The sequence below is a fragment of the Vombatus ursinus genome, unplaced genomic scaffold (assembly GCF_900497805.2).
Source record: "Vombatus ursinus unplaced genomic scaffold, bare-nosed wombat genome assembly UNPS02007284.1, whole genome shotgun sequence".
Lineage (NCBI taxonomy): Eukaryota > Metazoa > Chordata > Mammalia > Diprotodontia > Vombatidae > Vombatus > Vombatus ursinus.
This window is the reverse complement of record NW_020947062.1, coordinates 5,262,388-5,289,898: the sequence shown is the minus strand read 5'-3', so window position 1 is coordinate 5,289,898 and position 27,511 is coordinate 5,262,388. Positions and strand designations below refer to the sequence as shown.

Below are 27,511 nucleotides of genomic sequence, written 5' to 3'. Positions count from 1 at the left end.
TTTTATTTTCTTTCATTTCTTATTGATGTTTTTATGAGGAGATATATTGCTTATAAACTTTTTCCATGTTCCTTTGCAAGAATTTATCAATGAGTTTATGTTCTAAACTGGTGCTACCATTAACTGTAATATTTCCTCACCATGTCAAAGAAATCAAACATTCTCTGTCTAAGGCAATCTCCAGGTTTCTCTGGCCTCCCCATTGTGGTCATTAATTTATACTGGTTAAACTTTTTTAGGCAATGATGATAACTTATGATCTTTCTCCTCATTTCCCATCTTTAGACATCAATAGCTTATTTAAGTTAGTTACTTTAATTGTAGACTAAATCTTATTTTTAACCTAATTTGGTTGGTTTTCAACTCCTTTGGGAAGATTAATAACATATAAATCAGGTTGCTGTGTGCCTAGTATTCTATTGTATGTGAATCTAACAGTTTCCCTTCTAGGAAGTGGACTACGATGACTATTCAAAAATATTCAGCAAACACTTATTGGAAATTCTAACAACAACAACAACGATAATAATCCCTGACATTTATATAGCACCTACTGTTTTCTAAGCATTGTGCTATGTGCTTTACAAATATCATCTCATTTGATCTTCACAACAATATTGGGAGGTAGGTGCTATTATTATCCCCATTTCTACAGTTGAGGAAACTGAGGCAAACAGGTTGTGTCTTGCCCAAGTTCACACTGCTAGTGAGTATCTGAGGCCAGATTTGAACTTAGTTTTTTTTTCCCGCTTAACAGTATTTTATTTTTTCCAATGACATGCAAAGATAGTTTTCAACATTAATTTTTACAAGATTTTGAGTTCCAAGTTTTTTCTCCCTCCCTCCATTCCCCCTGCCCCAGAATGGCATGCAGTCTGATATAGGCTACACATGTACAATCATATTAAACATATTTCCACATTAGTCATGTTATGAAAGAAGAATCAGAACAAAAGGGAAAAACCACTAGAAAGAAAAAAATAAAACAAAAAGAGAAAATAGTATGCTTTGATCTGCATTCAGACTCTTTCCTTCTTTCTCTGGATGTGAACAGCATTTTCCATCGTTAGTCCCTTGGAATTGTCTTAGATCATTGCATTGCTGAGAAGAGCTAAGTCTATCAAAGTCAGTCATTGTACAACATTGTTTCTGTGTACAGTGTTCTCCTGGTTCTGCTCATTGCACTCAGCCTCAGTTCATGTAAGTCTTTCCAGATTTTTCTAAAATCTGCCTGCTCATCATTTCTTATAGCACAATAGTATTCCATTACATTCATATACCACAGCTCGTTCAGCCATTCCCCAATTGATGGGCATCCCCTCCATTTCCCATTCTTGGCTACCACAAAAAGAGCTGCTATAAATATTTTTGTACATGTGGGTCTTTTCCCATTTGTATGATCTCACTGGGATATAGGCCTAGAAGTGCTATTGCTGGGTCAAAGGGTATGCACATTTTTATAGTCCTTTGGACATAGTTCCAAATTGCTCTTCAGAATGGTTGGATCAATTCACAACTCTACCAACAATGCATTGGTGTTCCAGTTTTCCCACATCTTCTCCAACATTTATCATTTTTTTGTCATATTAGCTAATCAGATAGATGTGAGGTGGTACCTCAGAGTTGTTTTAATTTTCATTTCTCTAATCAATAGTGATTTAGAGCATTTTTTTCATATGACTATAGATAGCTCTATTTTCTTCATCTGAAAAGTGCCTCAAACTCAGTCTTCTGACTCCAGGCTTAGCCCTCTATGCGTGGGCTCTGTCCACCTGCCTCTTATTCAGAGTACTATGCTAAGCACTAGGAAATCTCAGATTGATAAATGGTCAAAGATATGAATAGACAGTTTTCAGAGGAAGAAATCAAAGCTATCAGTAGTCATATGAAAAAATGCTTCCAAACAAGATACACATTAAAACAGTTCTGAAGTATTATCTTACACCTGTCAGATTGGCTAAGATGAGGGAGAAAGGAAAATGACAAATGCTGGAGGTTATGTTGAAAAGCAGGTACACCAATTCCCTCTTGGAGAATCTAGAAAAAAAAGAATTGGGATACCAGGTCATTGCCTTATGAGAAACTTGGAGTCTACTTAGTATGACACAACACTCATGGATACATGAAAAGCAAAGAAAATGGTTTTATTTAACAAATTGAATGTCTACTTTGATACTAAATACTGCAAAGATATGACAGGTTCCTGCCCTTCAACTCTTTTCTGTTGTCTAGTTTATAGCAGACACTGTAAAATTCATTAACCATACAAAATATATAGATGAAGAGACCAGTAATATAGATAACTGTTAGGAAAGATTTTGAAGCTGGGAGATTATGGGTGAGAGTTTTTATAGAAGATGCAGAACTTGATTCCAATCTAAATAGAAGCATTTCATTTGAATAGGCAAGGGGGAAGAAAGGGCAATCTAGGTAAGGAATATTTTATAAACAAAAGTTGCAGCAAACAAGGGGTATTGAGGGGTTACTCAGACCCAGTTAGCCAAATTGGAGCTGAGAAGCTTAGGTTAAATAGTAAATTGTGGCAGTGTGGAATAGTGAATAAAGGACTGACTTTGCTGCCTGGAAAACTTGGGTTTAAGTGGCTCTTCTGACATACTGATTATATGACCCTAAACAAGTCACTTAACCTCTTAGTGCTATGGTCAATTTTCTTTTCTTTTTTAAAAAAATTCTTTTTTTTTTTGCAGTTCCAAATTCTCCCATTCTCCTCCCCCATCCAGTGAGATGGCAAGAAAAATAAAACCTATTACATATACGTAGTTATGCAAAACATTTCCACATTAGCCCTGTTATAAACCAAAAAGGATATTTTCAAAAAAATAAATGTATTATTTGTTTATTTTTAACACTCTTTTCTTTTTAAATTTTAGTTCCAAAGTCTTTCCCTCCCTCACACTACTCCCCCACCCACTGAGAAGGCAGTCAACTGATATCAGCTGTATATGTAAAACCATGCGAAACATATTTCCATATTATCCATGTCACAAAAAAAAGGAAAAGAGGAAAGAAAGTAAGAAAGTTATACTTCAATTTGCACTCTGGAGGTGGATAGCATTTTTTCATGAGTCCGTTGGAGTTGTCCTGGATCATTGTATTCATTAGAGTAGCCAAGTCTTTCACAGTTTATCATAATTACTACATTGCTATGCACAATGATCTCCTGGTTCTTGTCAGTCCATTTTGCAGTAATACATAGAAATCTTGCCATATTTTTTTGAAACCACCCTCCTCATCATTTATTGTAGCACAGTGGTAATCCATCAAATCATATGCCACAACTTGTTTAGTCATTCCCAATTGATAAGCATCTCCTCAATTTTCAATTCTTTGCCACTACAAAAAGAGCTGCTATAAATATTTTTGTACATATAGATCCTTTTCCTTTTTCTTAATGATCTCTTTGGGATGCAGACCTAGTAGTAAGTAGTGATATTGCTGGCTCAAAAGATACAGTTTGATAACCCTTTGGACATAGTTCCAAGTTGTTCCCCACAATGTTTTGACAATTCACAATTCCACCAACAGTTTATTGATGTCCCTATTTTCCCTCATCCCCTCTAGCATTTGTCATTTCTGATAGGTGTGAGGTAGTACCCCAGAGTTGTTTTAATTTACATTTCTCTTATTTAGTACTTTATTTTTCCCTAGTTACATACAAAACAATTTTTAATATGGTTTTAATATTGCCCCATTGAGAAGTCAAGCAATTCGATATAGGTTATGCATGTGTAGTCATGCAAAACATTTCCATAATAATCATGTTGTGAAAGAAAACTTCACCCAAAAAAAAAAACCCTCAAGAAAAATAAAGTAAAAAAAGTATGCTTCAATTTGTATTCAGACACCATCAGTTCTTTCGCTGGGGATGGATAACATTTTTCATCTTAAGTCCTTTAGAGTTGTCCTGGATCATTGTATTGCTGAGAATAGCTAAGTCATTCACAGCTCATCGTCTTACAATATTACTGTTACTTTGTACACAGTACATTTCACTTTGCATCAGATTTTTCTAAGAGCATCCTGATCATCATTTCCCATAGCACACTAATGGTCCATCACAATCACGTACCACAACTTGTTCAGCTATTCCTCAATTGATGGGCATCTTCTCAATTTCCGATTCTTTGCCACAAGAAAAGAGCTGCTATAAATGGTCTTTTTCTTTCTTTTAATCTCTTTTGGGATTCAGACATAGTAGTGGTATTGCTAGGTCAAAGGGTATGCATGGTTTTATAGCCCGTTGGACATAGTTCCAAATTGCTCTATAGAATGGTTGAATCAATTCACAACTTCACCAACAGTACATTAATGCCCCATTTTTCCCTTACCCCCTTCACCATTTGTCATTTTCTTTTTCTGTCCTGTTAGCCAATCTAACAGGTATGAGATAGTACCTCAGAATTCTTTTAATTTGCATTTCTTCAATCAATAGTGAATTAGAACATTTTTTTCATATGGCTGTAGATAGTTTTGGTTACTTCATCTGAAAACTGTTCATATATTTTGATCATTCATCAATTGGGGAATGTCTCTTTTATAAATTTAACTCAGTTCTCTTTATGTTTGAGAAATGAGACCTTTATCAGAGAAAATTCAAAAAAAAAATTTTCACAGTTAATACTGCTAGCTGTATTTATCTCCATCCTATTCTCATCCCCCACTCATTTATTCTATTCTCTCCTTTCACCCTGTCCCTCCTCAAAAGTGTTTTGCTTCTGACTACCCCATACCCCAATCTGCCCTCTCTTATCCCCTTCCCCTCCTACTTTACTGTAAGGTAAGATAGAATTCTATACCCAATTGAGTGTGTATGTTATTCCCTCTTTGAGCTAATTCTGATAAGAGTAAGGTTCACTCACTCCTCCTCACCTCCCCCCTCTTCTCCTCCACTGTAAAAGCTTTTTCTTGCCTCTTTTATGTGAGATAATTTACCCCATTCTACCTCTTCTTTTCCCCTTCTCCCAGTACATTTCCTTTCTCACCCCTTAATTTATTTTTTAGATATTATCCCTTCATATTCAACTAGCACCTGTGTCCTCTGTCTAGATATACTCCATTTGCCCCAATAATGAGAGAGTTTCTATGAGTTACAGATATCATCTTCCCATGTAGGAATGCAGACAGTTTAACCTTATTGAGTCCCTTAGGATTTCCCTTTCCTGTTTACCTTTTTATGCTTTTTGAGTCTTGTATCTGAAAGTCAGATTTTCTATTCAGCTCTGCTCTTTTCATCAAGAATGCTTGAAAGTCCTCTATTTCATTGAATGTCTATTTTTCCCCCTTAAGGATTATACTCAGTTTTACCAGGTAGGTGATTCTTGGTTGTAACCCTAGCTCCTTTGCCCTGTGGAATATCATATTCCAAGCCCTCTGGTCGTTTAATGTAGAAGCTGCTAAATCATGTGTTATCCTGACTGTGGCTCCACAATACTTGAATTGTTTCTTTCTGGTTGCTTGCAATATTTTCTCCTTGACTTGGGAGCTCTGGATTTGGCTGTAGAATTCCTGGCAGTTTTCATTTTGGGACCTCTTTCAAGAGGTGATCAGTGGATTTCTATTTTACCCTCTGGTTCTAGACTATCATGGCAGTTTTCCTTGATAATTTCTTGAAAGATGATGATTAGGGGTGAGGTACCTGTGACCTTGAGGCCAGATATGGCCCTCTAGGTCCTCAAGTGTGACCCTTTGACTAAATTTAAACTTCACAGAACAAATCCCCCGAATAAAAGGATTTGTTCTGTAAAACTTAGACACAGTCAGGACCTAGAAGGACACATGTGGCCATGAGGCTGCAGGTTCCCCACCCCTGGTTGGCTCTTTTTTGATCATGGCTTTCCTGTAGTCCAATAGTTTAAAAATTCTCCCGGACCTTTTTTCCAGGTCTGTTTGTTTTTCCAGTGAGATATTTCACATTGCCTTTTTTTTTTTATTCTTTTGGTTTTGTTTTATTGTTTCTTGATTTCTGATAAAGTTATTAGCTTCCATTTACTCGATTCTAATTTTTAAGGAATTATTTTCTTCAATGAGCTTTTGTACCTTATTTTCCATTGACCAATTCTACTTTTTAAGTAGTTTTTTTGCTTCAGTGAATTTTTGTGCCTCTTTTTCCATTTGACCAATTCTGCTTTTTAAGGCATTCTTCTCCTCAGTGGCTTTTTATTCCTCTTTTATGATTTGACCTAATCTATTTTTTAAGGTGGTATTTTCGTGTGTGTGTGTGTGTGTGTGTGTGTGTGTGCGTGTGTGTGTGCAACCTTTACCAAGCTGTTGACTCCTTTTTCATGATTTTCTTGCATCACTCTCATTTCTTTTTCCAATTTTTCCTCTACCTCTCTTACTTCATTTTCAAAATCCTTTTTGAGCTCTTCCATGGCCTAAGAGCGATTCGTATTTTTCTTAGACGCTTTGGATGTAGGAGATTTGACTTTGTTATCTTCTTCTGAGTGTGTGTTTTGATCTTCCTTGTCACCATAGTAACTTTTCATGGTCAAAATTTTTTTCTATTGCTTACTCATATTCCCAGCCTATTATTTGACTTTTAACTCTGTTAAAGTATGGCTCTGCTTCCAGGGTGGAGGGTGCACTGTCCCAAGCTTCAGGGGGTTTGTGCTGCTCTTTTCTGAGATATTTCTAGGGACCTGTAAGTTTTCATTTCCTCCAAGGTGGTATGATCAAAGGAGAGTGTGTTTACTACTCTTCTGGCCTGTGGTCTGGTCTGTGAGTGACCACAAGCACTCTTTTCTGCCCTGGAACTGTGATGAGGGTCCCCGCTGCACTGTAGCCACAAGCTCTGGTGTGCTAATGTTTCTCCTTGTCCTGGGACTGCCACCCGGGGCTGTGATCTGGATCCAAATATGGGCAAAGCAACAATGCCCTGTCTCAATGCTAGCAAAGAGACTCCTATAATCTCCTTCTGACCAGTTGTTCAACCCTCTTACTGTCTGTGGGCTGAAAGCTCTGGAAGCAGCTGCTGCCACTGCTGATTCAGTGGGTCTCAAGGCCTGCTCCTGGTTTGCTGAGGCCAGGGCTGTGCTGGCGTGGTCTGCTCTAGTCTGCGCTCCTCTCTCATCCTGATGCAACGGACCTTTCCTGCTGACCTTCTAAGTTGTCTTGGGGTGGAAAATTGTTTCACTCTTTCTGTGGGTTCTGCTGCTCTAGAATTTGTTTAGAGTCATTATTTAAAGGTATTTTGAGAGGTTTGAGTTTTGAGAGGTTTGGGGGAGAGCTCAGGCGAGTCCCTGCCATCTTGGCTCCACCTCTAGATAGTATATTTCATCTTGAGTCTTTTGGAATTGCAAGTCATTGTGTTGATCATTGTTATTAGAACTAGAGTTACTCTTTCAAAGTCAATTGTCTTTACAATATTGCTGTTACTGTGTATATTTATTCTCCTGGTTCTGCTCACTTCATCAGTTCATATAGGTCTTACCAAGTTTTTCTGAATCCGTCCCCTTCATCATTTCTTAACAGCACAAATGTATTATTCCATTGTATTCATATAACATGATTTGTTCATCTATTCCCCAATTGATGGACATCCCCTCAGTTTCCAGTTCCTTGCCACCACAGAAAGAGCTGCTGTAAATATTTTTTTCACATATGCATACTTTTCTTTTTTGATTTCCTTGGGATATAGCCATACTAGATAATTAGTGGTCAAAGGATATGCACAATTTAATAACCTTTTGAGCTGTAGTTATAAATTGCTTTCTAACATCCCCTCCAGCATTTGTCATTCCCTTTTCCCCCCATCTTTTCCAATCTGATAGGTGTGAGATGGTACCTCAGAATTATTTTAATGTACATTTCTCTAATTATTAGTGGTTTAGAGTATTTTTTTAATATGGCCATATGAAAAAATGCTCTGAATCACTAATAAAATTATTTATTGTTTCTGTGATTTGGTCTTTGACCCACTCATTCTTTTTTTTTTTTTTTTTTTTTGGGTTAGGCAGTGGGGTTAAGTGACTTGCCCAAGGTCACACAGCTAATAAGTGTTATGTGTCTGAGACCGGATTTGAACTCAGGTCCTCCTGAATCCAGGGCTGGTGCTCTATCCACTCCGCCACCTAGCTGCCCCCAGACCCACTCATTCTTTAGGATTATATGCTTTAGTTTCTAATTAATTCTTAATCTATGCTTCAAAAATCCTTTATTGAATATAGATTTTTTTTTTGCATTATTGCCAGAAAAAGATACATTTATTTCTACTTCAATTGCTTGTGAGATTTTTATGTCCTAATGCAGGGTCAGCTTTTGTAGCCACATCTGAGAAATAGTCCTTTTTATTCCCATTCAGTATTCTCCGAGAGCTATCATAATCTAACTTTTTTCAAATTTTATGCATCTCTTTAATGTCTTGTTTATTTTGTGTTTAGATTTATGTAGGTCTGAGAATGGTAAATTGAGGTCCCATACTAATATAGTTTTGTTCTCTATTTACTCTTATAACTCATTTAACTTTTCCTTTAAGACTTGAATGCTATCCTATTTGGTGCATATTATGTTCAGTATTTCTATTAATTCATGCGTTTGATACCTTTTAGCATAATGTAGTTTCCTTGATTATTTCTTTTAATTAGGTCAATTTTTGCTTTTACTTTGCCTTAGATCATGATTGCCACCACTGCCCCTTTTTTTTAACTTTAGCTGAAGCATAATAGATTCTGCTACAGCACCTTATTTTAACTCTTCTGTATATCTTTTGGTTTCAAGTGTGTTTCTTGCAAACAACATATTGTTGTATTCTGGTTTCTAATTCATTCTGATATCCTTTTCTATTTTATATGTGAGTTTATTCCATTCACATTCATAGTTGTGATTGCTAACTATGTATTTCCCTCCATCCTATTTTCTTACACCTATTCTTCTCTCTCTCTCTTTTTTAACCCTGTTCCCTCCTTAAAAGTCTGTTTTGCTTTTGACCAATTGTCTCCCTTCTTCTTATTGTAACTTGCCATTTCTCTCACCCCCTTTCCCTCCTATGTTCTCTGTGGGCAAGATGAATTTCTATACCAGATATGTGTGCATGTGTATTTTTCCCTCCTTGAATCATTTCAAATGAGAGTTATGTTCAAATATTTATCTCCCTTCCTATTGCCCCCTCCATTATGTGAATTCTTCCTTGCTATTCCTCCCTGTTTATGTCTTTCTATGCCTTTCTGCTGTTTTCACAGCTCAGTCTAGAGACCTGCTAAGTTTCTGGTGCTTCCTAGATGGTATGATTTGGAGAAAGATTTGTTCACTACTCTCCTGGTCTGTGCTCTGCAAGTTCCTGACCTGGGTTTGGGTCTGTTAGGTTATGTGTGGTAGAGTTGCAGTAGACTGCTGGTGGACTCAATCACTATTAGTCTGCTGGAAATTTTTGCAGGTTCAAAACTACTGAACTGCTTGACTCCACTTTGGTCTTGGTTTCTTGTCTTCAGTTATTCCACTACAGGCTTATGTACTGGGCTAAAGGTTGAAATTGAGTCCCCCCTCCTCTTCTCTTGGGCTCAGAACTACATAGCTAAGTTTTTGAAACTTGTTCCTTGCTTTGTACATAGCTAGGATCTCTTTCACTCTTAGCTTTCTTTTCTGCCTGCAATTGTGACCTGGATAATGGACAGAACTGCCAGTTGACTCCTGTTCCTTTTCCCAGAGCTGGTTCAGGAATCCTCTGGGATCTCTTTCTTACCCAGGGCTTCCAGCCCTTGTGTTCAGTCTCAGCCCTCTTACCATCCTTAGGCACTAGAATGCTTTCTGCTTCTGCTGTTCCATGTTCCTGGCCAGTTGCTGCCCTAGTCTCTGCAGAGCTCTCTGTTTATCTTTCTATGCTGTCCTGGGCTGTAGAAATGACTCACTTTGACTTTTTCTTGGCCTTCCCTATCAGAATTTGACCTGATACACTTCTAGATTGTTGTGGAGGAGGTGTATTGGGTGAGCTAGACAAAAATGCTCACTCTCATTTTTCCGTCTTGACTCTACCTCTTCTTTAGGTAATTTTCTAACCAGAAGTTTCAGAGAAGGTGCCTACTTGCATTTTTAGAGGGAATATCTGTACCCCACAGTTTCCTCTGTGTCAAATCATAGGTTCAGTCCCTATCCCATACTGTCGGAATTTTATTTTCTGTGCAGCAATGAACCCCTAAAAGGTTTTGTCTTTATATTTCAGAGAAACACGATAAAATAATAGCTTCCATTTGTATAACTCTTTAAGATTTCCTTCTCCCCAACTTCTTTCCTTCTTGCCCCTGTATAGGCCCTAGGGGTCCTCTTCATTCCTCTCCCAGGACCAGAATTTGCTATTTAGATGATAATTCCCAGTTCCCATCACCCCCTCCCACCCAAGTGAATTGTTCTGAATCATAGTTTGTAGACCTGGCCCCGGGATATAGAGCTAGAGACCAGGACCATGAGGTATATAAGAAGGTGGAAGGGCAGTTTCTACCAAGTTGGCTGCCTGAAAGGGAAGTAGACCACTCAGCTCCTATATGTCCTTCCCTGTTCTAGCAAAATCTTGAAGTTTGCACGAGACTCAATAATGATCAAGAAATCCAGCAAGATACTATAGTGAGTGACTTCTTCCAGCCCAGAACTGCAGAAAAAGTTTGCCAGAAATTCATAGGCAAGTAGAAAGGGAGTCCTCACCTGCAGAGCCATTAGCAGTTGAGGGCCACCTCCTAGTGCAACCAGAGATTGGATATATGGAGCCTGCAAGGCCCAGTGAATGGAGCCAGCAAGAGTGGAAGGCTGGAAGGCTACCCTGAAATAGTATGAGGGTGAGGGACCTTGGAAGCCATGGGTAGCAGCAGCAGGCAAGGACAGTCCAGGTCCAGGGACTCTGAGATACTAGAGAAGTCTATGAGGATACAATACATTGAACTTCAAATATGGGGGCAGAGTGCTGAACCCCAAGAGGTAGAGGTCAGAATGGAAACCCTGATAACCCAGGGCAAGACCAAGCAGGGCTGAACACCCTATCCAAAAAATGGAGCAAGGGGTAAATCTTGTCCTTGGTACAAAGCCTCAATTTGAGAACTAAGGTTAGAGAGAAGAATAAGCCAAAGAAAACACCTACCGGTATAAAAAATTGTTGCAAATCTAGAGGTTTTTTTTTTAATAAGGGGCTAGTAACTCCATAATAATGTTAGTAGAGACTCAAAGGAAGAAATTGCTTTCCCATGAGTAATACATAGCTATGTCGAAGAACTGAGGCAAAAGATAATTAAATAAAAGCCTTGGAGGAAAGAATTAGGAGAATAAATAATTTAGAAAAGCATTTCTATCCAAGAAATAGATTCCCTGAAAACTAGAATTGAACAAACAATTGACTCCATGAGACAGCAACAAATATTATAACCAAATCAAAAGATTGAAAAAAAAAATTGAAGACAATGTGAGATATCTGACATTAAAAATGATTCACCAGGAAAAGAGGTCAAAGAGAGACAACATAAAAATCACTGGACTACTTGAAAAACAAGATAAAAAAAAAAGCAACCTCTATACAGTATTTCAAAAAATTGTAAATTAAAACTGCCCTTATCTATGAGAACCAGAGAGCAAAGGAAAAAATAGAAAGAACTTACCAGTCACCTCCTGAAAGCAGTCTCAAAGGAAAATCCTATAAATGTCGCAAGAAAAATGCAGAGCTCCCATGCCAAAGAAAAAGTACTCCTACAGTCCAGAAAGAAGCAGTTCAAGTACCAAAGATCAGTCATCAGGATCACATAAGACTCATCAGCTTCTCTTGTAAATAAAAGGAGATCTTGAGATATAATAGAAAGCTTGCAACCAATAATACCTTGCCCTACCAAGCTATATTTAATTCTCCAGGGAAAATAGAACTTTAATGAAAGAAAGCATTTGAGATGAAAAGACCAGAGCTGAGTAGGAACTTTGAAATATAAAACCCGAGTCCAGAGAAACCTAGAAAGGTAAATTTATTTGAGCAACTAGAAGTAGCTATATGTTGATGTAGTGATAATATTCTTATGGGGGAGGAGAAACAAGTGTCTTTCAGAATTTTAATATCTCCGAAGGATTTTGAAGGAGTTAAATAAGAAAAAAAGCATCCCTGCAAACAGATTGGTTCCCATGTTAGGGTTTTAAGAGGGGAAAGATGAGGTAGGATAAAAGGAATAAATTGATGTAGAAGGGAGAAGAATGGAATGGAGCTTGCGTTTCTCCTAACTGGAGTACTTGAGAAGAGTGTACAAGTATGTAATAAAGGGTGGTGGGAAGTGAGCATCAGATGAACCTCACCTTACCTGAAGTGGACCTAGTAGAGTTGAACACACACAATTTGGTGTAAAAATACATCAAACTGAATAGAGAAACAAGTGAGGGGTGGAGGAATGGGAAGGGGGTGTCATTCATCAAGAGGAAGATCATACTGGAGAGGAAAGTCACAATCAAAGCAAACTTGATCCCGATGTAAGAATTAAGAAAACAGGAATGGGAGGAAGAAAAGCAAAAAATCTGAGGGAGTAAATGGCTTAGAGCACCTCTTGGGCAATTGGAAAATGAACAAATTGTGGTATAGGAACTTAATAGAATATTATAAATTAAGGAAAGGTGATTTCAGAAAATCATGTATAGTATGAATTGAATGAACTGAACAGAATCCCAACACTTTATATAAGGGCAGCAGCATTGTAAAGAAAAACAATTTTGAAAGACTTAAGCTCTGATCAGTACAGTGACCAACTGTGTCTCCAGAAGATCTATGGTGATACATGCTCCACACTTCCTGACAAAGAGGTAATGTACACAAGATACAGAAAGACATATATTTTCGTACATAGTCACTATGTAGATTCATTTTGCTCCTTTCTGTTTTTACTTGGGAATATCAACTGTGGAGAGAAGGAGGTAGAAAAAGAGATGGAAAAAAAATAAAAAGGGCCATTTTAAAACATTTTTTTATTTTAAAATGAAGAGGGCAGAAGGAAATTCATAAGGAAGCATAGACAAGCAGTACAGATTTTGAAAGTAATGTGTAAAATTTATTATATACTTTTTTTAAAAAGGTAGTATGAAATAGACATTCATTGTTTCAGCTAGAACCTTTTGTGTTCTGCCATGTGTCTGGAAATTCTCTCTTTGTCTATTTGTCTTTCTCTGTTTCTCTCTCCCTCTCCTGTTCCCTTTTCCCCTTCCTCTCTCTCTCTCCATCTCCCTCCCCACCTTTTTCTTTCTCTATCTCTGTAGCTCTGTACCCCTGTATACAGAATTTAAAAAAAAAAAATGCCTCCCCCACAGAAACCTCAAAACCCGTGAATCAGTTGCTGTCTGAAAATTTGTGTAGTGTATGTGGCATATTTCTCAAAATTCAATTCTATTTATGACCCTGAGTTTAAAAGTGTTTAAGGTTTATAATAAAAGTATAAACATGCAGTTGATTAACATAAAAAGATAGAGACCATGGAAGAAATAGCACTTTAAAAATACTTGTAAGGATTTTTTTCTAAGCCTCTAACAGCTCAATTTAAGTGTTTTATTTGTCACTTGTCTCTGTAGTAAGAGATTAAGTGCCAAGTATTAGGGGGAGTAAGGTTGAAGGGGGTGGGCTTGGATGGCAGTAGGGGAGAATAGGAAATAAGAATTTAGTACTGGGAATGGAATTCTAAGGAAAAGAGTCTTTCCTTGGTTTCAGGGGTACCAGAGGCTGAACTCTGCTGGAAGACTTCTAGTATGACATTTTCCAGATCCCACGTAATTTTAGGTCATTTCTGGGGTGGGAAATCTAGATCCAGTCTGTAAGCTGTCTGGTAAATCATGACCACTAGTGACACTTGTTTTTAATTTTTTAAAGTACTGCCTCACCATCAGAATTATTGATAATAATAGTTTAAGACATTTAAGATCCATCTGTGTTGAAGGCCATGAGCATTAGGTAACAACTAGTGGTCTAGTTTGGCTGTTACGTAGAGTGTATTAAAAGGAATCATATGAATTAAAACTGGAAAGGTAGGATGGAACCAGAATGTGAAGCACCTTAAATGCCAGGCTAGGGAATTTGAGTTTTATCCGTCATTAGTGAATCATCGAAGGTTTTAATAATTTATCACAGCTCCTTACATTTATATGTGCATGCTTTACATTTGGTTACTGCTGTGCTTTGGGATTTGCATTTTTTCCCCCATGATAAACATAAATAGTAATTAAACAAGAATTTTCAGCATTTTACAGACACTGAAGCTCAGAGAGATCAAAGGACCTTTCCAAAATCATGTATCCAGTATTTCAACTCAACTCTATGGCTATTTTTCCCCCCATTATACTTTGTTGCCTCCCTGTGCTTTCATTTCTGTTGTAATTTTGTAATCAGAATAGCAACTTATATTTCTATAGTGCTTCATAGTCACAAAAGTGTTTTATATACATTTACAGAATTTCAGAGTTGGAAGAGGCATTAGAGATTAATCAACTCCCCTTTGCCCCCACCCCTCAAGCCTGATTTAAAAATCCCCTCTACAGCATAAAAAATCCTCATAACCCTGGAAGTCAGGTAGTACAAGTATTATCACCTCCATTTTAATAGGAAATAGCCTCAGAGGGGCTAGAATTTGAACCTGTGTCTTCTGATTCCCAAGTCCAGTGCTTTTTTCCTTTATTCCTCAAAACTGATTTTAAAAAAATGAGGCATAGAAAAGGGAAGAGATTATCCTTAAAGTGGGCATGCATCTAGTGGCAGATCTGGGACACTGGTATGGCCCAGGACTAAATCCTCAATGGCTATTTTGACATCATTCTCCCAACTCCCAATCTTATAGTTGGTATTGGAACAGGAAACTTTTTAAAAAATTTTTATTAATTTATTTTGATTTATCAACAGTCATTTCCATAAGCTTTTGAGTTTTAAGTTTTTCTCACCCTCTCTCATCCCCTTCCTCCCTAAAACAGTGTGCAATCTGATATAGGCTATACATATACATTCCTATTAAACATATTTTCACATTAGTCATGTTGTAAAGAAGAATTAGAACCAATAGGAGGAACCCCAAGAAGGACAAAACAAAACAGAAGAAAAAAATAGCAAAAAGTATGTTCTGATCTGCATTCAAATACCATAGTTCTTTCCTTGGATCATGAGACTTTTGTAGATATTTTAGATCCTTGCATTGCTGAGAAAGGCTAAGTCTATCAAAGTTAGTCGTCACACAACATGGCTTTTACTGTGTACAACGTTCTCCTGGTTCTGCCCACTTTACTCAGCATTAGGCCATGCAAGTCTTTCCAGGTTTTTCTGAAGTCCACCTGCTCATCATTTCTTCTAGCACAATAGTATTTCATTACATTCATGTACCATAGCTTGTTCAGCCATTCCCCAATTGATGGGCGTCCCCTCAATTTCCAATTCTTGGCTACCATAGAAAGAGCTGTTATAAATATTTTTGTACATGTGGGTCCTTTTCCCATTTTTATGATCTCTTTGGGATGCAGCCCTGAAAGTGCTATTGCTGGGTCAAAGGGTATGCACACTTTTATAGCCCTTTGGGCATAGTTCCAATTGCTCTCCAGAATGGTTGGATTATTTCACAACTCCACCAGCAATGCATTAGTGTTCCAATTAGGAAATTTTTTTTAAATGGCCCCAGTGGAAAGCAAGAAGTATAGGACCGCTTTTTTCTAAAACTCAGATGGTAGTTCCATCCTAGGAAAGGCAGTTTATACCCAAGAACAATGCACTGGCCAGGGTAACTGGGTCAATACAAAGTCCAGAAGGTATCAGTAAGAATACTCGCTAGCCATTTCCAATGGCATTTCAGACACAGCTGCTATCTTAGCAAGATCTGAGTGAATGAAAATAACCACAACTGTAATAGTAATAATGATAATACATTTACTATAGCACCTATCAATTTTCTTATAAAACTTGGAAGATAGGTATTGTATCAATTCCCATTTTACAAATAACTTACATTTTTATAGCACTATAAGGTTTACAAAGTGCTTTTCCCACAATACTATATGAGGTAGGTTGTGCAAGTGTTATTAAAAAATTTTTTGTTTTTATTCTAAACTTTACAAACAGCAAAATAAATGAACATTTCCATATGTAAAGCAGAACAGCAAGTAAGTATTATAGGCAAAACTGAATTTTGATTATATAAACTTGATTTTTTTAAAAACTTAAAGTTCAGCATGTTACTTTGAAAATTAACTTGATTGTCCTTTAATACTTTTTTTTGCACATTTAAAAACTGTTTCAATGGCTCCTTTTTTTCCTTCTTTCCTTCTTCCTTCCTTTCTTCTTTCCTTCTTTCTCTGGCAGCACTGTTATAGTTCCCTTCTGTCCTCCAAATTCCTAATACAAAAAAGAAAAACACATTCCTTGTAACAAATAAACATAGTCAAGCAAAAAAAAAAAATGGATGCATTTGCCATATCTAGAAATGTATGTCTGATTCTATATCTTGAAGTCCAGTCTCCTCTCTCAGGAGATGGGTAGTATGCTTTATCCTTCTACCGCAGTTGGTCATTGCATTGGACTGGGTTCCTGAGTCTTTCAGAGTTTATACATATGTACATACATACAAACAAACACACACACATGCGCACATATATTTATTTATTTTTGGTTTTCAACATTCACTTCTAGAAGATCAAAGTTGTTTATCTTCACAGTGTTATTGCTGTGTAAATTGTTCTCCTTCTGCTCACTGTACTCTGCATCATTTCATGTGAGACTTCCCAGCTTTCTCTGAAAGCAACTCTTTTTGTTCATTTTTCAGCACAGTAGTATTCCATAGCTTTCATATAATTTATTCAACCTCTGCCAAATCAATGGACACCTTCTTTGTCTCCAGAACTTTGCTACAACAAAAAGAGCTGCTGTAAATATTTTGGTTAATTTATCTGTTGATGTCTTTGATAGTTCTGGGTCAAAGTAGTGGTAGTGCTGGGTCAAAGGCTATATATATTTTAGGGACTATATATGTATATAGTTTAGGGACATTTGAAGCACATTTTCACATTGCTTTCCAGAATGGTTGAACCAGTTCAGAACTCCACTAACAATACATTTTGATGTGCCCACTTTCCTTCCAGCATTTATCATTTTTTTTTTGTCAACTTTGTCAATCTGAAGAGTATGAGGAGAAACCCCAGAGTTGTATGTATTTGCATTTTCTCTAATCATTAGTGATTTGAAGAATTTTTTCATATGGCTATTGATAGACTAGATTTCTTACTTTGAGAATTGCCAGTATATATTCTTTCATTATTTAACAGAGAATGGCTGTCATACATAGATACATACATATGTAAGTAAAATATAATATTATACTATATATGTATAATATATATTTGAATCAGTTACATATATAGTTTGGATATGAGATCTTTATCAGAGATATTTGCTGCAAAGATTTTTTTCCCACATAACTTTGTCATCTAATTTTAGCTGCCTTGAATTTGTTTGGCAAGAGCTTTTCAATTTTATGCAATCAAAATTGTACATTTTACCTTCTCTTATTTTCTCTGTCCTTTGTCTGGCCATGAATTCTTCCCCTATCCATGGTTATAAAAGGTATTTTCTTCCTTGTTCCTCTATATATGTAGGGCTATATCCATTTAAAACTTATTATGTCATATGGAATCATATCTTTGTCTAAACCTGATTTTTGGGAGAATGTTTTCCAGTTTTCCTAGCAGTTTTTATAATATAGTGAATGTTAGGTATTATTTATTATCTCCATTTTATGAATAAGGAAACAATTCCAGAGGCAGAGTTGAGGAAAGAGAGTATTTCAGGGGACAGCTAGAGAAAATGCCCAAATTGGAGAGAGATAGAGTATCTTGTTTGTGGAACAACCAAGAGGCCAGTGTCATTGGATTGAAGAGTGTGTGGCTGGGAATCAAGTTTCAGAAGACTGAAAGGCAAGAGGGTTATAAAGAGCTTTGAACACCAAACAGGATTTCATATTTGATCCTGGATATGATAGGGAACCACTAGAGTTTATTGACTATGGGGGTGACATGGTTGTGCCTGCATTGATGTCTGAGTAAAGGATGGACTGGAGTAGGGAGAGACTTGTGGCAGGCAGACCAGCATATTATAGTAATAGACTGGAAGCAAAAAGACCAACAATAAAGAGAGTGTTAAAATAGTCTCACATGAGAATAGCTGAATATCTGAAGAAAGAATGGATGATAATGATAATATAGAATTGACAAGTCTTGTTGAGGCTGCTTTTGTATTTCATCCATCTCTTTTCTTCTACTCACAGTCACCACCCTACTTAGGGCTCTCATCTCCTCTGGATTATTGTGGTAGCCTTCCAATTAGTTTTTCCACTTTTCCTGTCTCATCGTCTATGTAACCTCCAAAGTAATCTTCCTAATTCACCATGTCATTCCTCTACTTAAAAACCTTCAGTGGTTCCCTATTGCCTTTAGAGTAAAATACAATTTCCTTAGTCTGACTTTAAGTCCCTGCATTGTCTGACTTCCATCTATCCTTTCAACCTTATGCCATGGTATTGCCCTTCTCAGATTCTATGTTCCAGCCAATTTGTAGCTAGCTATTTCCTGAACTCAGTATTTTACCTTATTCTGTCATTTCACAGAAACATTTCTAATACTCAGAATCCTTATGTTCCTTTAAGACCCAACTTAGAACCACAAAGATCCTTCTAACTCTCTAAATCTTTGATCACATTACCAAGGGTTAACTCCTCTGAGAAGCCTTTCTTGATGCCCTTATTTGTTAGTGCCCTCTTCCTCCTTAGTTTATTTGTACTACATTTATTTGCATACATATTACACCTCCCTTCTCCACAATAGAATGTAAGCTTCTTTAGGGCAGAGATTGTCTTGTTTTTTTTGCCTTTTGTATCCTCACTACTTAGCATAGTACCTTATGCCTAATATATGTTTAATAATTTGTTTAATTGAATTGACGAAATGTGGCAGCAGGTTGGGTATGGAGATTAATTGCCAGATCTGATGGTTTTTCTTTGTTCTCATTCTTCTTGACCCATCTTCTGCATTTAATACTGTTGACTCTCTTCCTGTATATTCTGTCCTCTGTGGATTTTCATGTCACTTTTCTCTCCTGGTTGTCCTCCACCTGTCTAGCCATTCCTACTCTGTCTTCTTTGCTGGTTTGTTACCCATTTATGCCAAACTGTGGGTATTTCCCAAGACTTCATCCTAGGTTCCCTTCTTTTCTGTTCTCTAGAAAGTATAGCTGCTCCCTCAGTGACTTATATCATCAGTCCTTTATCTCTATTTGGATCATTCAATGATCTGTCTATACAGTCATATTCTCTCTTCTAAGCTCCAGTATTGTCACAACTTCCTATTAGACATTTCCAACTGTATTTTTTTGAGACATCTCAAACTTATTATGTCCAAAACACCACTCCTATTTTTTCCAAAAACCACCCCTGTTTCAAATTTTCCTATTTCTATTGAAGGTACCATTTTCTTTCCAGTTACCTGGATTTGTAACCTCATTGTTATCCTCAACTCCTTGCTTTTTACCCCATATATCCATTTCTACCTCCATAATATTTCCCAGTTGACTTCTATGTAAATACATAAGCAAACACAAAGTAATTTTGTTGGGCAGAAAGTGGGGTGGAGTGATCAGGAATGCCCCATGTGAGAGATGACACAAGCTGAACCATAGAAGAGCCATAAAGGGTGTGTCTAAGTGCATAGTAAATTTAATGCTCAAATTTAGAGGAGTCTTTAGCAGATTTTTAGCAGAAGTTTGCTTCTCAGCTGTTACATTTTACTGGTTCCTCCCAGTCTCTTTTCCCATGTCTTTAAAGGTCTATAGTTTTGGATTGGATAGAATCAAGTGGTTCTATAAGTTAATTCACAAAGTTCTTTGATTAAAGACAGTTTATACTAAATCATGTACGATTTAACAATGTACAAATGTGCAAATAGGTAGAGCCTATTTTGTAGTAGTTGATGTATTGTATTTATAGTGTAAGTATAAAATAATATCAGGGGCATGATTTTTGCCCCCTCAGAACTATTAAGTGAAGGGGATTTATTTTTATTTTTATTTTTATTTTTATAGCTTACCATTAAAGTAATGTTCTTTATTTGTTTAGAGCCTTGCACAGCAGAACATCTTGCCAACAGGGCTAAAGGGAGAATATCTGTTAAACCTGTCATTGACAATGTTTTGATACACAGCTTTTTGCTAAGCTAGTTGATCTGCTGTACTTGGGAATGTGGCTGTACTCCTTAGACCAGACTTTCCTGTAGTTTGAGGGTTTGGGGTTTTTTTTAATGTCAGATTCAGTAGTTCTTCACAGAAATGTGACTGGTAGATAGGAAGTGGGTCCAAATAAGAACGGGGGAAAAATTCTAGATGATTTCCTCTCTAAACATAGCTTTTCCCTCTAGATTTTATATATTTTTTGTCAATGGAAGAATAAATGTTGGGGTTTGGGGATGGTTTTGTGTGTGTGTGAGTGTTTTTAATGAATGAATAATGAATGAAGAAGCATTTATTAAGTACTTACTATGTTCCACACACTTCTAAGTGACTGGGATAGCAATACAAAAGTGAAAAAAAATATAGGAGCTTGCTTGAGAGATACTAGTTATAGGGGAATGGTGGCCATGGGGCATGTTTTACTTTTTTTTTTTTTTTAAGTTACCAAGTGGTTGTGTGGAACCTTAGGAAGTAGTTTGTATGTTCTTGATAATTGTTTGCTAGCTAGCCTAATGTATGTGTTTATATTTACTCATTTTGATTTCAAAGGAATGTACTTTCTCAGTTTTAATCCTGCTGAGGCTTTCTACCAATCCTTATCTTCTCTAAGATTTAACCCTCCTAAGTGGTCTGCTTGCTTTCATTTACTCCCTTTTTCAAGTTGTCTTCCATACAAAGACCACCTTCCAAAGGTCTGTAAAGTGAAGGAGATCATAAGATCGTGATTTTGGAGATAGAAGAGAGCTTAGAAATTATCTAGTCCAAACTTCTTATTTTCCAGATGAGGATATACAGCAACGTTAAAGGGACTTCTTCCAAGGTCACACAGGTGGTAAGAAGGAAAGCCAGGATTAGTACTTAGGTACTCTGATACCAGATCTAGTCATCTTCCCACACTGTTCCTTCATCACTCTGAACTACTCCCCTTTACTTTTCAATTTTCCCTCTTTCTCAAATCTACTGTTCCTTCTATTGGTCCTCCTCCTGATTCTCAAACTCACAATCTTTCTTATTTTCCCAGTACCCCAACTCAATTAGAGCTTTGACTTATCTTCAAATCCAGCCTAGATCTCATCTCTCTTGTTCTTCATATTTCCCTGTTTCCACCTTATGAAATCTCAACCCTAGTCAGTCTCTACTGCCTACTTTTTGAATCTAGCCTCATATTCATTTTTTTATACTAGATGATATCTAATATCTCTTGTAGGTCTAAATCACATGATCCTATGGGATAACCCTTTTAAAGTGAGGTAGGGGAAAGAAAATATTTCTTTGCTCATGTGGCCAGTTTGACTACGTGGGAACCAGAGCTATAACTAGAGTAATATGATCAGGGCATTGTCCCAGGCCACTGATATTTTGCAAGAGCCGGAGTACTTACACTACTTCAGCAATGTGGAGACTGTTCTTAGCCCCTCACTTACACAGATAATTAAAAAGGAAGCTAGCAGATGGCCTATGTCCCTGCCTCTTCTTCCCTCAATTCTAGTTCCAACTCTGGCCAAGCAGCCTTACTGTGGGTCTCAACATCTCTGTCTTTCGCCTCCATGGCTGTCTCAGTTCCCCCTCCTTCTTGTATAGGACTCCAGGTGTGACTTTTCCCTGAAACTGAATTTATCTTCAAAACTTGATCTGAGAAAATGTTTCTTTCTGCTTGCTCAGGTCACCAGTTTATAGTTACAGCTCTTTTGTGTATACTTTATAGCTACTGACTTATTAAATGTAGCCTGTATGAATTTTATTTGTTAATTTTTTTAAAATTCTTAAATAAAACTTACTTTAACTGTAGTTTTTATAAGTGAAAAAGTAATGAGCTTTTCTTCCAGAGAGTGCAAAGCAGTCTTTCTTTCATTGAGATCCAAAATACTAACATTTGCTGCACACTTTTTTCTGGAAGGAAACTTCAGGATATGGCAACTTCTTGGTAAGGAAATAACTATTAATGTCCTCTTAAAGTCTAAGAGTAAGACATTGCTACTTCATATTTATATTATTTGATTTTGTTTCATGGTAACTGATAATAATTTATTACTTTTTGTATTTTTCTCCCTCTCATCCCACTAGTCAGAAGATGGGTAAGAAGAGCCGAGTGAAAACTCAGAAATCGGGCACTGGCGCTACAGCAACAGTGTCACCAAAAGAAATGCTGAACCTAATTAGTGAGCTCTTGCAGAGTAAGTTTATTTTCCAAATGTCAGTAAATCTTTTTCTTTAAGTAGGATGTTTGAATTTTTACTGCTTTCATCCTGACTTGCAAAGTACTGTTTGATTTTTTTTTTTAGTAACTGTAATAAAAAATGTAGCTGTGACCAGCTTTACAATATTTATGTGTTATCCATTTTATGGACTTGCCCACAACAAATTCTTATTCCCAACTTTGTTTCCCATCCATTTTATTTCTAGTATACAACCTGCTTCCCTGTTCCTTCCACCCCATATTCCACTTCCTTTATCTGTCTCTTGGCATGTGCCATAGTTTGAGCAAATTCATTTTAATATTATCTTAAGTAAAATGTAATCAGGAAGGTAAATTTGTTGCTCAGAAGATCCGGTGCCTTCTAATACTTAAGAAAAGTAATTTTTGGAACATAGCAACAATTAACAATTGAGAGTTAGCTACATGTGAACTTGATAGATAATGCTTTGTAATAAACACAAAGGAAATATTTGTGATTTTGGGGTGGTTATTCAGATATAAAAGAGACAATGTAATATACATACTGAATAGACATCCAGCCTCAGTACCAGGAATATCTAGGTTCCAGTCATCTGTCTGGCATATACTACCTATGTGACCTGGACAGGTCACTTAACCCCTCATTGCTCTAGGTAGCTCTTTATGGCTATAAGTTACAGTGATGGTTCTAACCTGTATTGGGAGTGGGGAATTTCTGTGCCCTGAAATTCCCTATACAATGAAATCACAAGTCTACTCCCTATCCCTGTTCAGATACAGACTTGGGCATAGATGAAGAGAGGGGAGAAAAAAAGGCTAACATATGAAAGGTGGTCAGAGAATGGACTTCATGTAGAAGAAGAAAACTGAAAATTAACACCCCAGTACCAACCCTCCAGCCCTGATGCACATCTGACTCTTCTCTGTGGGGAAAACCACCTGTCGTATTCTTTTCCCTCAGAATTAATATACTTCTAGAAGTACTGCACTTCATACCCTGGGAGATTGTTTATTTTGACCACAATATCTTAAAAAAATTCTTCCTTCAAAAAGTGAATTTCATGAAGAGTAGGAAACTTTTTATTGCCTTTTTTTTTTTTTTTTAAATTTTCAGAGTGCAGCAGCCCAACGCCTGGCCCTGGAAAAGAATGGGAAGAATATGTGCAGATTCGGGCTCTGGTTGAGAAAATCCGAAAAAAGCAAAAAGGTAAAGTTGAGAATGTTACAGTGTTCTCCTGGAAATAATATAGCAGCATATTATTTAAGGTTGTTGGAATACATTGTACTAAAATATTAATGGAAATTTTGAGGACTATTTTGCTGTATTTAAAAAGATAGGTGTGATGGGGTAAAGCCAAAATGGCAGAGTAAAGGTAGGTATTTGCCTGGGCTCTCCCAAATTGCCTTGGAAACAACCGTAAAATAACACCTCAAAGTGAATTCTGGAGTGGCAGAACCAACAAAAGGAGCAGGTGAAACAACTTTCTAGCCTGAAACAATTTAGAAGACTGGCAAGAAAGGTCTTTGTCACTGGGGTAAGAGTGGAGCACAGGCCATGCCCAGCAAGCCTTGGAGGGTCACTGAATCAGCAGCAGTAGCTTTCAGAGCTCTCAGCCCAGCCCACTGATGGTAAGGGGGTTGGACAATTGGTCAGAAGGAGATTGCAGGGGACCCTTTGCTGTCACTGAGAGCAGGACTCTGTTGCATTGCCCACATGTAGTTCTGGGTCACAGTCTCAGGGAGAGGAAGAGCACTAGCATACTAGAACATGAGGCTGAAGGAAAACAGTGACCCTTGTCACTATTTAGCTTGCTTGTGGTTGCTCACAGACCAGAGCATAGGCCGGGAGAGCAGTGACCACACCTCTCCCTACATCATACCATCTCGAAGAACTGAAAACTTGTAGATCATCAGAACTAGCTCTGAAAACAGCAACGTGAAAAGCCTGAAGCTTGGGATAGTGCCATCTCCACCTCAGGAGCAGAGCCCAACTTTAAAAAGTCTAGAAATAAACTGGAAAAATGAGGGGGAAAAAAACAAAATCTGATCACAGAAAGTTGTCATTTTGTGAAGCAAAACATTTTTGAGGAGGGACAGAGTAAAAGGAGGGAGAGAGAGATAAAACAGGAAGAAATAGGATGGAGGGCAACACATAGTAATCCTAACTGAAAAAATTTTTACAGCAAGTTTCTCTGATTTCTCAAATATATAGAGAACTCTATTTCTCAAATATATAGAGAACTGAATCATATTTATAAGAATACAGGTCATTCCTCAACTGATAAATGGTCGAAGATATGAATGGGTAATTTTCAGACAAAGAAATCAATATCTATATTATTATGAAAAAATGCTCTAAATCAATATTGATTAGATAAATGCAAATTTTAAAAACCCTAAGGTACCACTTTACACCTGTCAGATTGGCTAATATGACAGAAAAGGAAAATGACAAATTTTGGAGGGGATGTGGGAAAATGAAGACATTAATGCAACCACCATTGGTGGAGTTGTGAACTGATCCAACCATTCTGGAGAGCAATTTGGGAACTATGCCCAAAGGGCTATAAAACAATGCATGTCTTTGACCCAGCAATACTTCTACTAGGTATGTATCCCAAAAAAGGAAAAGGACGTGTGTGTAAACAAATATTTACAGCAGCTCTTTTTGCGTCTGCAAAGAATTGGAAATTGAGGGGATGTCCATCAATTGAGGAATGGCTGAATGGATTTGTATGATTTTGATGGAATACCATTGTACTATAAAAAATGAAGAGCAGGATATCTTGAGAGAAATCTGGAGGAACTTACATGAATTGATGCAAAGTGAGGAGAGCAGAACCAGGAGAACATTATACATGGTGATATCAATATTGTTTGATGATCAACTGTGAATGACCTAACAATTCTCAGCAACACAGTGATCCAAAACAATTCTGAAAGACTAGGGATGAAAAATACTGTCTACCTCCAGAGAAAGAACTGATGGAATCTAAATGAAGATCTTTTTTGGGGAGGGAAGGAGGAGGAGAGGAGTCTGTTTTCCTTCACAACATGACTAATATGAAAATATGTATGTTTTTCATTACTGCACATGTATAACGTATCAAATTTCTTGCCTTCAAAATGAGGGGGGAGTGGTGAGAGGGAGAGAATTTGGAACTCAGAATTTAAAAAAAAGAATGTTAAAAATTATTTTTACTTGTAATTGGAAAAATATTTAAAAAAGATGGATGACCATTTTTAAGAAATATTATAGAAGCAATTTTTATATTAATATGGAGATTTCTTGGATAGCTTTTACATAGTTCCTTCTACTTCTGAGATGCTGCGACTTTATTTTAAAAGGTATAAGGGAATTCTGAACTTAGAGGGTACATAGAGTCACAGATAATCCCTAAAAGACTAAATCTAATGCCTTTTTCTCTGTACTGATCCTCCTTGACTCCTATAGAATTCAAAATTCTCATTTACCTCTTCTTGAATACTCTCTCCTAGACTTTGGTGACATTGTTGTCTCCTGGTTCTCTTCCTTCTGCCCAAACATTGCTTATTAGTTTTCCTTGTTGGCTCTTCATTTGTGGCTTGCCATTAACCATGGCTCTAGTCCTCAAGGGTTCTGTTCTGGGCCCTAGGTTTTTCTCCTCTATCTCATTTAGTGATACCATCAGCTCCTGTGGGTTCAGTTAGCATCTCTGCAGAAGAATCCCAGATCTGTATCCATAATCTTTCTCCTAATCTCCGATCACTCATCACCAACTGATTCTTAGGCATCTCAAACTTAACATGCCCAAAACAAAACTCACAATTTTTCCCTTGAAACTTCCTGAACTTCCCTATTGCTGTTAAGAACTACCGTTCTCCCAATTATACCACTTGAAACCTCTCAGTATCGTATTTGACTTATCCCACATATCCATTCCATTGTCAAATCTTGTTGCTACCTTCACAACATCTCTTGAATATAGACTATTCTTTCCACTCATGCAAGCCACAGGCCTAGTTCTGGTCCTCGTCCCTTCTCACCTGGACTATTACAATAGCCTTCTAACTACTGTTTCAAGTGTCTCTCTTTCTAACTTCCAAGATGATTTTTCTAAAGAGTAGGTCTGAATATGTCACCCCTCTGCTTAATGAGCTCTCATGGCTCCCAGTTGTGTCTAGGATCAAATATAAAGTCCTCTGTTTAGCATTTATAGCTCTTCATAACCCAGTCTTTTTGTACCTTTCTATCCTTATACCTTAATGTCTTCCATGTATTCTGTGTTCCAGCCATACTGACCTGTTAGCGGTTCCTTGAACGTGACACTTCGTCTCATGTTTCCATGTCTTTGGCAAGACTGTCAGATCCCCAAACTTGGAATACTTTGCCCCTTATTTATTGTTTTCCCTGGCTTCCTTCACAACTCAGCTTGACTCTCCCCTTCTACAAGAGGACTTTCCTGGGCCCTGCAGCTGCTAATGCCTTGTGTTGCAGATTACCTTTATCTACTCTGTATATACAGTACAGGATGTCCCAGAAATCTGAGTGCAGTTTTAATCTGTTAAAGCTTAAATATGTAAATATTAGCTATGTAATAGCTTAAAGCTGTGCTGACTTTTGGGACACCCTGTCTATTGTATGTACCTAGTTATTTACATGTTGTCTTTTCCATTAGAATGTATGCTCCTTGAAGGCAGGGACTATTTTTTACCTGTATGTCTTGAGCAGTTATCACAGTGACTGGCACATAGTAAGCTGTTAATAAATGCTTGTTAACTGACTACCAGAAAGGAGATATTTTAAAAGATAATTTTTGTTTAGATTTGTTTTTCTATGTAATGTGTTCTTTATATTAAGGATCATTTCTAACCAATGTAGTTGTTTATATGCATCTCCCAGTACTTAGACTTCTGTTTGTTTGTTTGTTTGTTTTTTAGCCAGGCAGTGGGGTTAAATGACTTGCCCAGGGTCACACAGCTAGTAAGTGTTATGTGTCCGAGTCTGGATTTGAACTCAAGTCCTCCTGAATCTAGGGCCGGTGCTCTATCCACTGCACCACCTAGCTGCCCCCCAGTACTTAAACTTCTGCAGTAGGCACTCAGATATTGTTGTTTCTAAAATTCATAAATATTTTGTGAATAACCTAGATAGCTCCTCAGTA

At 37.2% G+C, this 27,511-nt stretch overlaps 1 protein-coding gene across 2 annotated transcripts in view; it reads left to right on the top strand.

Annotated features, from left to right (window-relative positions):
- Positions 1 to 27,511, top strand: part of SETD3 (SET domain containing 3, actin histidine methyltransferase) — a 120,109-nt gene that overhangs the window by 18,248 nt on the left and 74,350 nt on the right. The window contains exons 2-4 of one of the 2 annotated variants that reach the window (XM_027849177.1): positions 22,089 to 22,115; positions 22,256 to 22,365; positions 23,482 to 23,574. In XM_027849177.1, coding sequence (XP_027704978.1) covers positions 22,102 to 22,115; positions 22,256 to 22,365; positions 23,482 to 23,574 — 217 coding nt within the window. In that variant the 5' untranslated portion in view covers positions 22,089 to 22,101. The remainder of the gene's footprint in view (positions 1 to 22,088; positions 22,116 to 22,255; positions 22,366 to 23,481; positions 23,575 to 27,511) is intronic. The other variant, XM_027849179.1, reaches the window with a different exon arrangement.